This window comes from Balaenoptera ricei, chromosome 9 (genome assembly GCF_028023285.1).
Source record: "Balaenoptera ricei isolate mBalRic1 chromosome 9, mBalRic1.hap2, whole genome shotgun sequence".
Classification (NCBI taxonomy): Eukaryota; Metazoa; Chordata; class Mammalia; order Artiodactyla; family Balaenopteridae; genus Balaenoptera; species Balaenoptera ricei.
In genome coordinates, this window is record NC_082647.1 from 101,791,981 (window position 1) to 101,808,482 (window position 16,502).

Here is a 16,502-nt window from a genome sequence, read left to right on the forward strand (position 1 = left end):
TTACACAGAGTTCCTAAAACCCTTGAAATTTCCTGAGTGATGGAAGTGTTGTTTGTTATTCACAACAAGCTCCTTTCAATCACACCCGAGTTTATGCTACTGAGGTGACTTAGGGTGGGGCCTCTAGATAGCCCCAGGATGGGTTGGTCACCAGGAGGACCAAGTGATTAGAGGGTTGGAAATTTTAGCCCCACCTACCAACCTTCAGTAAGGGGAGAGGGGACTGGAGATTGAGCTCTATGAAAACCTTTGAACTATAAGATTCAGAGAGCTTCTGGTGAAGACAGCAAGGTGATGGGAGGGTAGTGGAGCATGGAAGCTCTGCACCCTCCCACCTCATACCTTGCCCTGTGCATCTCTTCCATTTGGCTATTCCTGAGTTGTATCCTTTATAATAAACCAATAGTAGTAAGTTAAAAAAAAAAATAAAAAAGGTGCTCAACATCTCAAATCATCAAGGAAATGCAAATAAAAACCACAGTGAGATCTCACCTCACACCTGTCCAGAATGGCTATTATGAAAAAGACAAGAAACAACAAATGTTGGTGAGGATGTGGAGAAAAGGGAACCCTTGTGCACTGTGGGTGGGATTGTAAATTGGTGTAGCCCCTATGGAAGGCAATATATAGATTCCTCAAAAAGTTAAAAATAGAACTACCATACGATTCAGCAATTCCACTTAAAGGTATATATCTGAAGAAAATGAAAACACTTAACTTGAAAAGATATATGCACTCCTATGCTCACTGCAGCATTACGTATAATAGCCAAGATACGGAAGGAAAAAGAGATTTTTTTCTCTTCTTTCTTTTTCTTCTTCTTTTTCAAACCCCACAAGATCTAATTAGGCCCAAATGTGGTTATTCTACTACCAAATTTATTTACTTACCACTAGAAAATTAATTTTTTTCTTCAAATTAGTCTTTGTTTAATGAGTACCTTTCTGCAAAATTCATGTTTTAAGTTTTTAGCAATTGTCATGTTAAAAATGTTGTTCCTGGGGACTTCCCTGGTGCAGTGGTTAAGAATCCACCTGCCAATGCAGGAGACACGGGTTGGATCCCTGGTCCGGGAAGATCCTACATGCCGCGGAGCAACTAAGCCCGTGCGCCACAACTACTGAGCCTGCACTCTAGAGCCCGCGAGCCACAACTACTGAAGCCCGCGCACCTAGAGCCCACGCTCCGCAACAAGAGAAGCCACCACAATGAGAAGCCCGTGCACCGCAACGAAGAGTAGCACCCACTCGCTGCAACTAGAGAAAGCCTGCATGCAGCAATGAAGACCCAACACAGTCAAAAAAAAAAAAAAATATGTTGTTCCTAACAAGGCCTTAAATAAAGGCCTTGGAATTATTTAAAGTAATTTTATGTTGAAGATATTCTCAAGTTTTATCATTGCTTGGACATTTTTTTTTAATTTGATGTTTTTATTATTTATCCAGACTCTGGTCTTTTGTTTTTATTTAAGGCTTTAGTTTTTAGTTCACTTTTTAGAGTTCTAATCCCAGGCAAATAATCTAGTTTAAATGTATATATATATGTAAGTTTATTTTTCTTACATGTAGGGAAAGGCCTTACCTGTTGAGGATTTTTTACTGGTTGGGAAAGGTTTTTTTTTTCCTTGTACCATGAGCTTTCAGTTTTAATAAAGATGCCTGTGAATTCCTTAGAGGAACCTTATTTACTGCAGTTAACTTATGTACAAAAATTATTTATTGCTGTGCCTCTTTTGTATGAGAGGTTAACGAGCACAGCTAAAAACCACAGCAAAGGGGTGGGAAGTACCGCAGAGAAGGTGACAAATGGAGATAGTTCCAATTGCAGGAAGGGCTGGAACATCTGAGGTGGGAAAGAGGGGAGCTTTTATAATGGTGACTCTGAGTAAGTGTAGAGAAAATTGATTCAAACATTTGATCTGGGATCAAAGAACCTTTATTATGAACGGTCAATGTTAAAAATATAAAACATACGGAAGCCGTTGCCTGTGAAGTCATTTGCGTACTCTAGCTGCAGAGATGTAAAAGCCAGTTCATTGCTATAAACAAGGACAGATTTTCTTCCTGGGCCATATGTTTTGGAGTTTTCTCTCTCCAGAGTCAGGGTGGGGAGGGGGTAGAAATTACTGGTTGACATATTCTTCACTGTTGAAAATAGCTGCACTGAATTCTTTTTATTTTTGATTCATTACTGCTGATCAATTTAAAACTTTTGAACTTCCTCATAAATATCCATAAGAACGTTTTTTTGAAAAAGATTTTTATTTCAAAGCAGAATATTTGCCATCAGTTTTAGTACTAAAATATGACTTATTGTTATGGTGTGTTATGACACATTTTTTAAAAAGGAGACTAGCAGAGGGCCTTGGAGAATGGCATACTTGACCTTGTTTTTCCCATATGTGAGTTAGGAATGATAATCCCTGTTATGAGCCATTAAGGCAATGTCTATAAAACTCTTTGAGATCCTCAGAAGAAAAGTTTTATGTGTACAGGATTTTAATGTTATCTACATCATTTACTAGGCATCTTCAGCAAACATTGCAATCTGATTTGAGTTTTTCACCTTCATAATTATACCCTTACATGTAAACTTGTCCTAAAAACCTTTTCTCCTAAGGAAAAAAAATCATCTGTTTCCTTATTTGATGCAAGGTTCTTCCCCTTCCCATATATAGTGAGCTAGCTTTTTCTAAGTATTTTTTATTCAGCTCTGTCTTTTACGAAGGGTATTATAGTTCAGTCTGGCCTTGTAGAAGTGGAGGACCCCAAGTTAGACAACGAGCCTATCAAAATTGTTCTTTTGCCACGTAAAGTCCATCGTGAAAGACAGGGCTGCTCTACCTCCTGGGGAGAAATGTGGCAGTATTGTTTGTGACAAATGAGTAGAATTTACTTACGCCCAATCTCTTTCCAAAAGAGAGTTCGATATACTGGTTGACTAATAACTTCGTTGGGAGGGGCCCTATTAGAATACTCTTATTGTCAGGGATTAGAGTGGCAGTAAGAACTTTGGGTTCAAGGCTTGGGCTTCAGAAAATCTTCTTGCATATAAAGTGAACCTTGGCTTATAACAAACCCTATTTTATGTCCCTTAACATGATACGGAAGGGTAGGGAACATGAGCACATGTAAGCTATTTTAAGCTGATTGATGCCAACACTAATGGGTATTCCTATTTGAAATACACTGACATCCTTTTAAAAGTCATATAGACTGAAAGTTTCTTTTATTGGAGGCAATATACATTGGTTCTCAACTTTAGCATGCATAGGAAATCTCCTTGAGCCCCTGTCCCAAAGATTTTGACTTAGTATGTGAAGTGGGGCACAGGAAACTTCAATTTTAACAAACCCTATAGTTGATTTTAGAGCAGGTGGTCTGAGGACATTTTAATTCTAGGGCGTTCTGTGAGTCTTGAAGCCAGTCAGGTGATCTCTGGCAAGGTACTTAATCTTTGCTAAGCATCAGTGTCCTGATAAAATGAAGGTTATAATACATAACTATACTAATATATAACTTTTGGGGTTTTTTTAAAAGTTAGATTAGATAAGTAAAACACTTAGTACAGTCCCTGGCTCACAGTATGAACTTAATAAATGGTCTTTCTAACAAATAGGTGTGGAGATTCTGGTTCTGGGTAAAATGGAGTAAGCACATTTCTCCCTGTCTCATCCACGGAACACAGTGATAAAACCTGTACAGAATGCATGGAACATCTGCATGAGGACTGTGAAAAGTAAGCAGTAGCAGGAAAATTGGGAAGGAATACCAGAATTTGAAATGCCTCTAAACTGGCAGGAGGTTTACTGGGTTTTCCCTCTGATTATTCCTTTACATGAACACAGCCTGAAACCTGGAAGTGGGCACCAGGGAACAGAGCTGAGTTCCAGGAGATGCCCTTCATTCCTTGTGTGAGGAGCATAAAAGTGAAGTCTAATGTCAGAGAGAGTGTGGACATCCTCCCTGTTTGTCCTCTTCCTCATTTTCTCACACCCCAGCCTCCAAGCAGTCCCGTAGTGGCAGCAGCGGATGTGCAGGAGCCAAAACTCTGAGCAAGGGGACCTTTCTTTTATCACTAGGCTGTGATCCCAAAAGAGAGGGGTGAATCCTTGATGCTTTTTCCTCTGTCCTCCCACTGACTGGCCTCTGCCCTGGAAGTATGCTGGGGAGTAGGGTAACTAGAGGGGAGCTCTAGGGAACTGGAAAGAGGTTGCAGGGAGGGAAAAGCTTCAGAAAGGGATCCTTGAAGTTGTTTGTGAACTCCTGCGCTCACCCCTGAGCTGCACATGCATTGATCTGGTCCTAATCAGGACAGATGTTGAGAACTATTAACAAATAGACAACTTCCCAGGTTGCAGCATGACCATTAAGTAGGGCACAGGTTCAAAAAGCAATTGCAAAGGCTTTGAAAACTAAACTAACAGTTAGAACCAAAGCACATAGAAGGTGAGTTAGGACTTGCAGACTGAACTTAACCAGGTGAACTGCTTGCTAAAAACAATAGCAACAGAAATTTTCTGTAGGATTTAAACAAGACTCAGAGGCTCATAACAGAATATTCAAAATGTCCAGGATACAATCCCAAATTACTCAGCATATGAAGAACCAGAACCTGCATGAGAAAAGACAATCAATAAATGCCAATGCCAAGATGATACAGATGTGGGAATTAACTCATGAAAACTTTAAAACAACCATTATAAAGATACTCCAACAAGCATCGCAGACACTTAAAATAAATAGAAAAGTAGAAATGTCCAGAAAAGAAATAGAAGATTTGAAGAAGAACCAAATGGACATTTTAGAACTGAAAAATACAACAACCAAATACAGGAACAAACACCTCACTGAATGAGTAGGTAGCACAATGGAGGCGACAGAGGAAACAGTCAAGGAACTTGAAGATGGATAAATAGAAATTATTCAGTCTGAACATCAGAAAGGAAAAAAGATAGTGCCCTCCCAAAAATGAAAGAAAGAACAGATACTCAGGGACCTGTGGGACAATAACAAAAAAAATCTAATATTTGTGTCACTGTAGTCCCAGAAGGAGAGAAGAAAGAAAACAGACTGAAAAAAATTGAAGCCATTGAAGAAACGATGGCTGAAAACTTCCCCAATTTGGTGAAAGATTAAAAACATACAGATTTAATAACTTCAGCAAACCCCAAATAAGATAAATCCAAATAAATCCATGCCCAAGCACATCAAAATATTACTGCTGAAAACTAAAGACCAAGAAAAAGCATTTGAAAGCACCCAGAGAGAATGACGTATTATTGATACATTTGGGGGAACGCTAACTCAATTGACTGCAGGTTTCCTGTCAGAAACTACAGAACCCAGAGAGAAGTGGTACAACGTGTTTAAAGGGCCAAAAGGAAAGAACCGTAACTGCAGAATTCTGTATCCAATAGAAATATCCTTAAGAAATGAAAGTTAAGTAGATAATCTCCCCTACATTCTCCCTTCTTTCCCATCCTTCTTTTTTGAACAAACACATGCTTTAGTATCTCTTTGGGGAGAAACAGTACCTACTTGGAATATTTCACATTTATTTAATGCTTAATATGTCAAGCACTTTCACTTACATTGTTTCATTTTGCCCCAGGCAGCATTCTCTTTCAAGCACCTAAAGCATGGTTATGACCACAGCTCTTGAAGCAGTCTCTCTAGAAACATTTTGAATGCTGGCATAGTTGAAGACAGAAGGATAATTACTTTACCCACTATTTAACACCAACTTTCAATGAGAAAAGAGGTCCAATAAGTCATATTCAGAGAAGGAGACATGAGTGCACCCCAGTTACCATTGAGTGCAAACACTGAATAGTTTTTTATGTAGCTTACAGTGTATTCTGGGTGAGGCCACATTTATAAATGTAACATGTGATCTAGTGAAGGCACTTGTTTTTTCTTGAAATGGCTTATTCACTCTTGGTGGGGGGGGGGAGGGTGTGTTTTGATTCCTGGATAAGCCTTGAGGCCAATTCTTGGATCAGGTGTGGTGACAGGGAGGTTTCTAGAAAGGGCACTGTATGTGGTGTCACTTTTTAAAATCTGAGAGAGTAATGCTGTCTTTATTATTCCTAAAGGAAATGAATAAGTGAAACATGTGAAAGAGAAATTACACCGTTGAGATGCTCTCTTTACTTCAGGGAATCTTCTTCACTTCTCTCTCCTTTGTAAGATGATTAATGGATTGACTTTATTTAAACTGTGGGAAACAAATGAAACCATTAAGTGTTTATATTTAAGGCAAATACATTAATAGAGGTAGTGAAGCTTTCTGTAGGCCACATGGCCTGCCCCTAGCCCATAAATGCTCCTTCTGACTTTCCAACACAACTGCCAAACACTGCCTCCACACATTCTTTTTAAAACTTCTTTTCCATTCCAAATCCGCTTGGTACTTTCATTATGGTATTGTTAAAATTGCAAGATGTCCACTGGGACTTCCAAGATAGATTTTCTCTTTACTGAGGAGGAGCAAAAGAGGAAGTATATAAAAGCATTTCTATTTGTTATTCCTTCAGGGAGTCATACTAAAGAAAAATAGGGACACTTCTATAGGAGGAATATCTTTTAATTTGACATTGTTTTAACGGTGAGCATTTGGGGCAAGTGTGTATGCTTCCCCTTTATTTTAGCACCTTGTACAACATCCTGGATAGGACTACTGGGACAGATAATATTATTTTATTTACATGTGGAACAAATAAGTGAATGCACCTACAAGATATATGTTGATTATGAGCTTGATGTAAGTGCAGACTTGCACTTATGATATTGGTTCTTAGAATTAGGTCAGTTTTACCCAGTTTGTACCTCTATCTCTGTTTCCTCTAGATAAGACTTACTGTGGGAATCTGATAACTCTTTTCCTATATTCTCATAAATGGGTACAAGATATTATGGGGGGTCTGATAACTCTTTTTTGGTTTTCCTGTATGTAGGCACATGCTTAAATATAGTAAAAACTTCTTATAAATGAGAAAACCAGTCACCAGCATGACCCATCCTAATTGCATGATCCTTCCCTCTATATATCCTTGTGTTAAGAAGTATAAAGACCAGCAAGGAATGGTCTTGAGGATGGAGTGGTAGGTCCTGAACACTAGTACCCACAGGCAGGTACACAAAAATTTTGTGAATTACACTTTAAAATTCTTTTTCCCTTTTAGATCTTGAATTTGCCTGAACTGATTGATGATTCCAAGTATAGAACTAACCACCTTCGGGTACAGAATAGGAAAGAGCTTATTAAAATACTATCGGCACGGTAAGCTTGGCTCTACTGTTTGTACCTTTAAGAATTAGTATGTTATTAGCATTTATCTGGCATTTTGTGGTGCTCTTTTTGGCTTATTTAGATTAACTTATAATTATCTTTCATTTTACAAAATTGGTTAGTGGAAATATATTTTAAAGCTATGTTTTTCTTTGTTTGAAAGCATTTGAAGGTATTTCACATGTCTTACTAAGTATTGCATCATAACAATGATACAAATAAGAACGTCACAGTAGCTTACATTAGTTGCTTCTCTGTGGCATGTAAGTGTTTGGGTTTAGTCTATCATAAATACTAACAGCAATAATTCAACATCATTTTTTACATTTACTGTATGAATCGCTCTACATACATGATCTCATTTAACCCTTATAATCATCCCATGAGGGAAGTTCTATTATTTCCATTTTACCGACAAGGAAACTGAGATAAGGGAGGTTCAGTCAAGAGTTTGTTGGCTTTTCTGAGCCTCTCTGTGTAGTTTGTCATGATGATGTTTTGAAAATGGCAGATTGAGTCATAAAGGATTAATGCTGACCAATTAGAGTATTTGATTTTCAAATTATTCCATTCATGTCAGGTTATACTTTTGTTAAAACCTGTATCAGTTTTTCAAGTTTGCCTCAGAAAAAGTTAATAATTCTTACTCTTGCCTATCAGTTTCACTTTTGTTTACATCTAACTTCTCAATCTATAGGAATAGATTGTGGTTTTTGTGGATCTCAATGCCCACGTGAACCGTTCTTCAGTATGGAACATTTGCTCTCATCAAACCAATAAATTAAGGACTTTTGTTCAAATACCATATCTTGTCTTTTGAAATTGCCCTTGTTTTTCCATGTAGCATAGATATATCAAAGTTTTTAGACTCACAGATGTCGAGAACAAACTGAGTACCAGTGGGGAGGTGAGGGAGGGACAATATAGGGGTAGGAGAGTGGGAGGTACAAACTATAGGGTGTAAGATAGGCTACAAGGATGTAGTGTACAACACAGGGAATATGGCCAATATTTTGTAATAACGAAATGGAGTGTAACCTTTAAAAATTGTATTAAAAAACTAACAAACAAAAGTTCTTAGAAAAAAACTTCTGCTAATGTTATGTTTATTCCTCTTCCCTTCTCCTTTGGGGATCTCTACATGAGTCTGCATTCATCACCTATTTGCTTTTTCCTGGATTTTAAGCACTTCTTCTCTACGCTGCCTGTATCTCCTCCTTCAGTCAATGGGGCCTCTGTGTGTGGGACTGATATGCAGAGAAGAGGGGAATGAGAATTGGGCTCCCCTTTCTTGGTCATTAGTTAAATAAAACTCAGATTCTACTGCAAAGCCGGAGAGCCCTCAGTCATTAACATTTCACCCCATGAGAACTGGCCCTCTCTCTCTGCTTTTTGCCTCTTTGCCTCTCAGGCAGTTTTTGATTCGTTTAATTCATTGATATGACTTTTTCCTTTCACACCACGGTTACCAAGTTTCAATAACAGGCACTTGTGAGAACCTTACCAAAAGCTCTTTGAGAGTCTAAATAAATTATATCCATGCTGTGAGAAGAGTGGACCCAAGAAAAGTACAAAAGCTAGGCAGATACAAGTGTCATCTTGTTATTGAGTTGCCAGCACTCTTCTAACTTTAAGAACCACAGAGTTAAGTTATTGGTTTCCTGTGTCCTAAAACCTGTATTCCTTGCTAAATTCTGTTATAGAATTCTATTGTGGACAGACTTCTAGCAGCATCTGTAACAGTTTAATTTCAAATTTCTCTTTTTGGGGTGAATTAAATAACCTAACACCTTTCTTCTTTCTCTTCTTATATACCCAGAAGTGGGAGTTTAAGCATTTTGGGACCCATAGGTTCTTACGTCTTTATTCAGACTTAAGGAATCAAACTTGTAAAGAAGAGACTAGAGGGTAGTCTTAAGAGAGGAAACTTGATAAGGGAGTTCCCATCATCATCATCCTGCTGTTAAAACACAGACCACAGAGAGGCCCTTGGTTGCCCAGAGGCCAGGGTCCCTGCTCTCTTGGGCTGGCGTGTGGACGTGTTTTGGTGGTGTCTTGTGGGATGCAGTTCTACAGTCTCTTCCAGCTCAGGTCCCTTCTCCTTCATGGTGGATCAAACAGTGACGACCAGGGAAGATTAGGATATTGATTCAGTCCCATCGATAACCTTATCATTTGTTTTTCTGAATAAATATCCCTGGATTCATTAGTACCGTTAAGTGTTGGGCTTTCAGAAGTCTCTGTGAATGTTGTAAAATGTCTCATTTTCATAATATGATTTTATGTTTTTCCAATATTCAAAATATTAATGGCTCTATATTAATTACATGATTAAATCTGGTCATTTTATTCTGACCTCATGGCCTTCCACAATCTGACATGACCTTTCCTTTCCACCTTTTCTCAATATAAAGGAATAATATAGGAAGGTGGGTCCAGAGGGAGAGAGTAGGGGTAGATGGCAGGAAAATCATGCTGTAAAAGTTATAATAGAGTTTTTGATAAAGGAGTTTGTGAAACAAAGGAAATTTTTTGGCCATAAAATGAGTTAGCTTGTCAACAACTTCTGTTTTCTGTGTAACCTGATGATAGGTCTTTTTTTTTTTTCTTCCAGTTTTATTGAGATATAATTGACATATAATGTTGCATTAGTTTAAGGCACACAAATAATGATGTGATATATGTATATATTCTGAAATGATTACCCTAGTAAGTTAACATCTGTCACCTCACAGTTACAAATCTTTTTCTTCCCTTGTGATGAGAACTTTTCAGATCTGCTCTCTTAGCAACTGTCAAATATACAATACAGTAGTATTAACTATAGTCACCATGCTGCACATAACATCCTCAGGACCTATTTATCTTATAACTGAAAGTTTGTACCTTTTGAGCACCTTCACCCATTCCCCCCACCCTGAAGAGACGTCTTGAAGGGAATACTCTACCTGGTAGAGTTCTAAGTTTTCCAGCAACTTAGAACCAGCAAAAACTTCCTTCCACACCTGAAGAGACCTGAGGGACTCAAGAGTTTCAATGGAACATGCTTCTCATTTGTTCCTTTTCTTACTCATCTATTTAACACGTATTTATTGACTACCTACTATGTGCCAGTGACTGTTTTGGGCACTAGGAAGATGGCTTCAAAAACAAAACAAAACGAAACTCCCTGCCTGCCTGGACTTTCATTAGAGTAAACCTTGTAGACGTTCTAGAAGACTTTTCTTTAAGACCTCTTCCATAAAAACATGTGTTTTGATATGCCTAAGGAGTTAGTTGTCCGTATTTTTCATATAAACTTTTTGTAAATTTTGCTTTACAAAAGTATTGCAGCTACAGTCTCTGCCTGTTAATAACTTATTGTCTGTTTGTCTTTTTGTGAGCATATTACAGTGCACATGCTACAGTTTTTTTTGTGTGTGGTTTTCCTGTCATTTCTGTGGAAAAGCATATTTTTGGTAACAGTAGCTACATTGCTATGTGAATATACCATGTTTTTCCCTGTTGTCTGCTATTAAACATTACGTCATAAAACTTTCCTTTAATGCTCATAGACACTTTCCCCAGCCTATATTTCAATTTTGGAAAATCTTTAAAATACATAAAAATGTAGAGGGATTTGTGAGAGTGAATTTGCACTTCAGACAACTTTTAAAAAAACTCTAGTAATGATGGACTCATGGTGCTCCTTCAAAACAAAACAAAACAAAACAAAACGTCGCACCCCTTTCATCCAATTCGATATCCAAAAGTGAAAACAGAAGCATTTATGGATTTTTACAAAGTTTGCTCTCCTAAATACACATAAAGTTTCCCTCTTGTGTTTCAAAATCTTCCTTCCAAAGTATTTTTCCTAAGTTTTGATTAATTTCCTGAGTAATTTCCCAAAGTAACTTTCCTGCCCATGACAAGCGTTCATTTAAGTGTTTTAGAATCAGGTGATTCTCTTTGCATTCTCCTCTGCAGTTCGTAGACTGTTTACCTACCAGAAATGTCAGTCATTTACCTCACTTTTCTGTCAGTCTTGCTAAATTCAGTTTGATGCTGCTCTCTGAGAGTGGTCGGCCTCACTTGGAAAGGCAGCTGCATGTTTTTGTCATCAGCGGAGTTTTCCACAGCCAGCACAAACACAGTCCCTCTCAAGTGCTCTCAGGTGTTACTATTCCCCAACTGTGGCCGTGAGCAAGTTTTTTTTTTTTTTTTTTTTAATTTAAAGGTGGAAGACTTTCCCCTTGAACTTGCCATTTTATCCAGGGTGTTTCAGAAAGTCTGTTTACCCAGCTGCTAAGACCAAAAACGAGGCAAAACTAAAGCATGTTAAAAGTCCCCAGCTAAAACACAGAAGAAAAGATAAAATCGAGACTAACGCAGGGTCTGTTACAACAAACCCCTCCTTTGCAAAGCTAAGGAGCAGCAAACTCCTCAACCTGTGCTCCCCACACACGGGACCAGCATTTTTGCAATAGTTCAGACCTCGCGGGAGAGACGAAAAATCATGATGTGTATTGATACTAAGAAGAGAAGGATTATGATGATGTATTAGTAGTTGGGGAGAAGTAATAGGAAGACATGAAATGAGGATGAAGGAAAAGAGAAATAATAGGGAAAATAGAAACACAATCCATTTTCTTCCTCCTGCTTCCTCTCTTCATCAGCGTAAATGGCCGCTGCCTGTGTGCCCTTGTCCTGCAGATACAGAGATGAAAGACGAGGTGGCTCCTGGTCTAAGTAGGAAAACAAACAAGTAAAGCAATGAATGAAGTAGTGTGTGTGAAGTGCCACTCTACACGTACGCACGGGGTGGTGGGAGCCCAGAGAAGGGGCGACCACCTCAATCTGAGCAAGTCAGGGAAGGCTTTCCTGCAGACAGTGCCAGCTGAGGTGAGTTTTTTTTTTTTTTCCAGCTGAGATGAGTCTTAAAGGACAAATAGAATTAGGCAGGTGAGGAAAAAAGATAGTTCACATCAAAGGAGGAGATATCAAACTGAGTGTAATTTTATACGGAGGAAAAAATAAATCATAGGAGAAGAAAAAAAAGTAGCTTGGAGAGAAACTGATGACAACTTTTAAATTGCTTTTTGAAAAATGCTACACATGTTAGGGAAGTGTATGTCAGTATAGTCCTAGTGAAGGCATTCCTAAAATGTTGGTTACCCTAAGTTGTCATAAATAAAACTAACAGTGTCAGACACATTTACCTTTTAAAGTACTGTGGCATCTATGTTCATCAGGATATTGGTCTATAATTTTCTTGTGATATCTTTGTCTGGTTTTGGTATCAGGGTGATGGCCTCGTAGAACGAGTCTGGGAGTGTTCCTCCCTCTGCAATTTTTTGGAGGAGTTTCAGAAGGATAGGTGTTAACTCTTCTGTAAACGTTTGATAGAATTCGCCCGTGAAGCCATCTGGTCCTGGACTTCTATTTGTTGGAAGATTTTTAATTACTGTTTCAATTTCATTACCTGTGATTGGTCTCTTTATCTTTTCTAATTCTCCCTGGGTCAATCTTGGAAGGTTGTACTTTTCCAAGAATTTGTCCATTTCTTCCAGGTTGTCCATTTTATTGGCATATAGTTGCTTGTAGTAGTCTCTTATGATCTTTTGTATTTCTGCGGTGTCAGTCAGTTGTAATCTCTCCTTTTTCATTTCTAATTTTATTGATTTGAGTCCTCTCCCTTTTTTTCTTGATGAGTCTGGCTAAAGGTTTATCAATTTTGTTTTTCTTCTCAAAGAACCAGCTTTTAGTTTTATGGATCTTTGCTATTGTTTTCTTTGTTTCTATGTCATTTATTTCTGCTCTGATCTTTATGATTTCTTTCCTTCTACTAACTTTGGGTTTTCTCTGTTCTTCTTGCTTTAGGTGTAAGGTTAGATTGTTTATTTGAGATTTTTCATGTTTCTTGAGGTGAGCTTGAATTGCTATGAACTTCCCTCTTAGAACTGCTTTTGTTACATCCCATAGGTTTTGGATCACCGTGTTTTCATTGTCATTTGTTTCTAGGTATTTTTTGATTTCCTCTTTGATTTCTTCAGTGATTTCTTGGTTATTTAATAGTGCACTGTTTAGCCTCCATAGACCAGTATCACTGATGAATATAGTCACAAAGATCCTCAACAAAATACTAGCAAACAGAATCCAACAATACATTAAAAGGATCATACACCATGATCAAGTGGGATTTATCCCAGGGATGCAAGGATTCTTCAATATATGCAAATCAATCAATGTGATACACCATATTAACAAATTAAAGAATAAAAACCATATGATCATCTCAATAGATGCAGAAAAAGCTTTTGACAAAATTCAACACCAAATGGTTGGAAGACCTAAATAGACATTTCTCCAAAGAAGACATGCAGATGGCCAACAAGTACATGAAAAGATGCTCAACATCACTAATCATTAGAGAAATGCAAATCAAAACCACAGTGAGGTATCATCTCACTCTAGTCAGAATGGCCATCATCAAAAAATCTACAAACAATAAATGCTGGAGAGGGTGTGGAGAAAAGGGAACCCTCCTGCACTGTTGGTGGGAATGTAAATTGATACAGCCACTATGGAGAGCAGTATGGAGGTTCCTTAAAAAACTAAAAATAGAACTACCATATGAGCCAGCAATCCCACTACTGGGGCATATACCCTGAGAAAACCATAATTCAAAAAGATACATGTGCTCCAATGTTCATTGCAGCACTATTTACAATAGCCAGGACATGGAAGCAACCTAAATGTCCATCAACAGATGACTGGATAAAGAAGATGTGGCACATATATACAATGGAATATTACTCAGCCATAAAAAGAAATGAAATGGAGTTATTTGTAGTGAGGTGGATGGTCCTAGAGTCTGTCATACAGAGTGAAGTAAGTCAGAAAGATAAAAACAAATACCGTATGCTAACACATATATATGGAATTTTAAAAAGCGGTGCTGATGAACCTAGTGGTAGGGCAGGAATAAAGGCGCAGACGCTGAGAACAGACTTGATGGCACGGGGGTGGGTGGTGAGGCGAAGCTGGGACGAAGTGAGAGAGTAGCACTGACATATATACACTACGAAATGTAAAATGGATGGCTAGTGGGAAGCAGCCGCATAGCACAGGGAGATCAGCTCGGTGCTTTGTGACCACCTAGAGGGGTGGGATAGGGAGGATGGGAGGGAGGCTCAAGAGGGAAGGGATATGGGGATATATGTATACATATAGCTGATTCAGTTTGTTGTACAGCAGAAACTAACTCAACATTATAAAGCATTTATACTCCAATAAAGATGTGAAAAAAAAACCCCACATATGAACTGTTTAAAAAAAAGTAAAATACTGTGGCAATACCTTTAGTAAAATAAATAATTATTTTTGGTTTTGAATGATCTGGGTTTTCTGAAGTCAAGTTTCTGATATGCAATTGAATATCTACTTATTTTCACAGTTTGCTGTATTAAAATACTGTGAAATTAAATGCTGTAGTTCAGGGCCTTCTAAACAGAGGTGCTAAACAGACATTTGTTGAATTGAATCCAGAACTTATTAAAGAGCTTCACCTCTTTAAATTTGGTGTCAAGTTATTTTTAATATACTTGTTCAGAATATTGGAGAGTTGGACCTGGAGCATTTTTGGGCTGTTCATGGAGGGCTTGTGACTTCAAAGATGCCTAAATATACTATTAATTTTTAAAAACTGACATCTTGGTTCCATCAGACAAATTTGGTCATTCCACTTCCCTGCCTAGGTCTTTCAGGGGGGTCTCCACCGCTTTGAAGATAAAGTTTAAACTATTTATCTTAACACATGTAATTGCATCTCCCACTTTTGCCTTAGAACCGTCTTATAATTTGGCCTGGTCTTTTAATCTGCTGTGTCTTCCCACAGGCTCATTGCTTTTCACTAAAATGATGAAGCTTTTTCATCTCACTGGCTGCGACCAGTCCTTTAAAATGAGCACAGGGTTTGGGAGCTCTTCCCCTCTCGTTTGTCTGTTTAAAGCGGCCCCTCCTGTGGTGCTGAATCAAAGCATCTATTGCGTTCAGCTGTCATTAATCCTTCTCCTTGACGCAGCAGTAAATTTCTTAAGGCAGAGACTATCTTTTTGTTTTTAAAGACAGTTACTTTAGAGCCGTTTTACACTCATAGCAAAACTGAGAGGAAGGTACAGAGTTCCCATGTACCCTCTGCTGCCCCCCAACCCCTGCCCTCTCCCCCAGCCTCCTCACTACCAACAGCCCTCACCAGAGTGGTACACTGATTATAACTGATGAGCCTACCTTGACACATCGTAAGAGACTATGCATATCGTAAGAGACTATGTCTTTTTTGATTTTTACTTCTGGTGCCTGTTTGGGTCCCTGGCGCTAGATGTTCTTTCAGGTAGTGAATGTATGAACCAATGAGGGGCCAAGCCATCCAGATTTGGCAAACTGGCCAAAGGGAAGACACCCAATGTCAGGTCAGAATAAAAAGAGAGCGGTGGTAGCTAGAAATGAGAACTCTTTCTAAACTAACCTAGGAGGCCTGCATTATGATCACAGAATGTCAGAAGGCCTGAATTTGAAACCAGAGTCTTCCACTAACTCTGTGGTCTTGAGCAGATCGTCTGATTTCTCTGAGCCTCAGGTTCTCATATATACGGTACGTATAAGAATACCTACATCACTGTGAGAATTAAAAAACAGAACAGGCATGAAAGCAGCCAGCATAGCCCTCAGCAAAAACAGTGCTCAGTATATTTGAGGAGAACCTCAATCCTCAAGAATCAGAAATTACAATTCCCACATTTTTTTGCCATCAGAGTTCTCCTATATCATTTTTTAATTCATGGATGCCAAGTTTTGAGAGATTTTCCTCTCCCAAACTGTAATTATTGTATGAATTACCTTCCACAATTTTTATTTAATAAAGTTTCATTTAACTGCCAATCAGATCCTGATTAGGACGATATAACTAGTGTTATTGTACTGATTTGATTTAATTCTAGCAGAAGTAAAGCATGACATTCTAGTTGGCCTGTATGACCTTTTTGCAGCTAAACAAATGATTTCTGTTCAACTTCTTAAAAAAATTAAAAATAGCCCACAAGACTCAGGAATACATTTAACTTTGTACAGTTGCTCCTAATAAAGGCTATTAATAGTGCTTGTTGTTTTTTTTTTTTTCTTTCAAACCCAAAGTGGACCTCAATAGTTCATATACTATTCCCTTTCAAGAA

General features: G+C 38.2%; 1 protein-coding gene across 1 annotated transcript in view; it reads left to right on the plus strand.

The window, feature by feature from the left end:
* Positions 1 to 16,502, plus strand: part of SUGCT (succinyl-CoA:glutarate-CoA transferase) — a 790,246-nt gene that overhangs the window by 249,210 nt on the left and 524,534 nt on the right. The window contains 1 exon segment of the mRNA XM_059934212.1: positions 7,187 to 7,284. Within this exon segment, the coding sequence (XP_059790195.1) occupies positions 7,187 to 7,284 (98 nt within the window).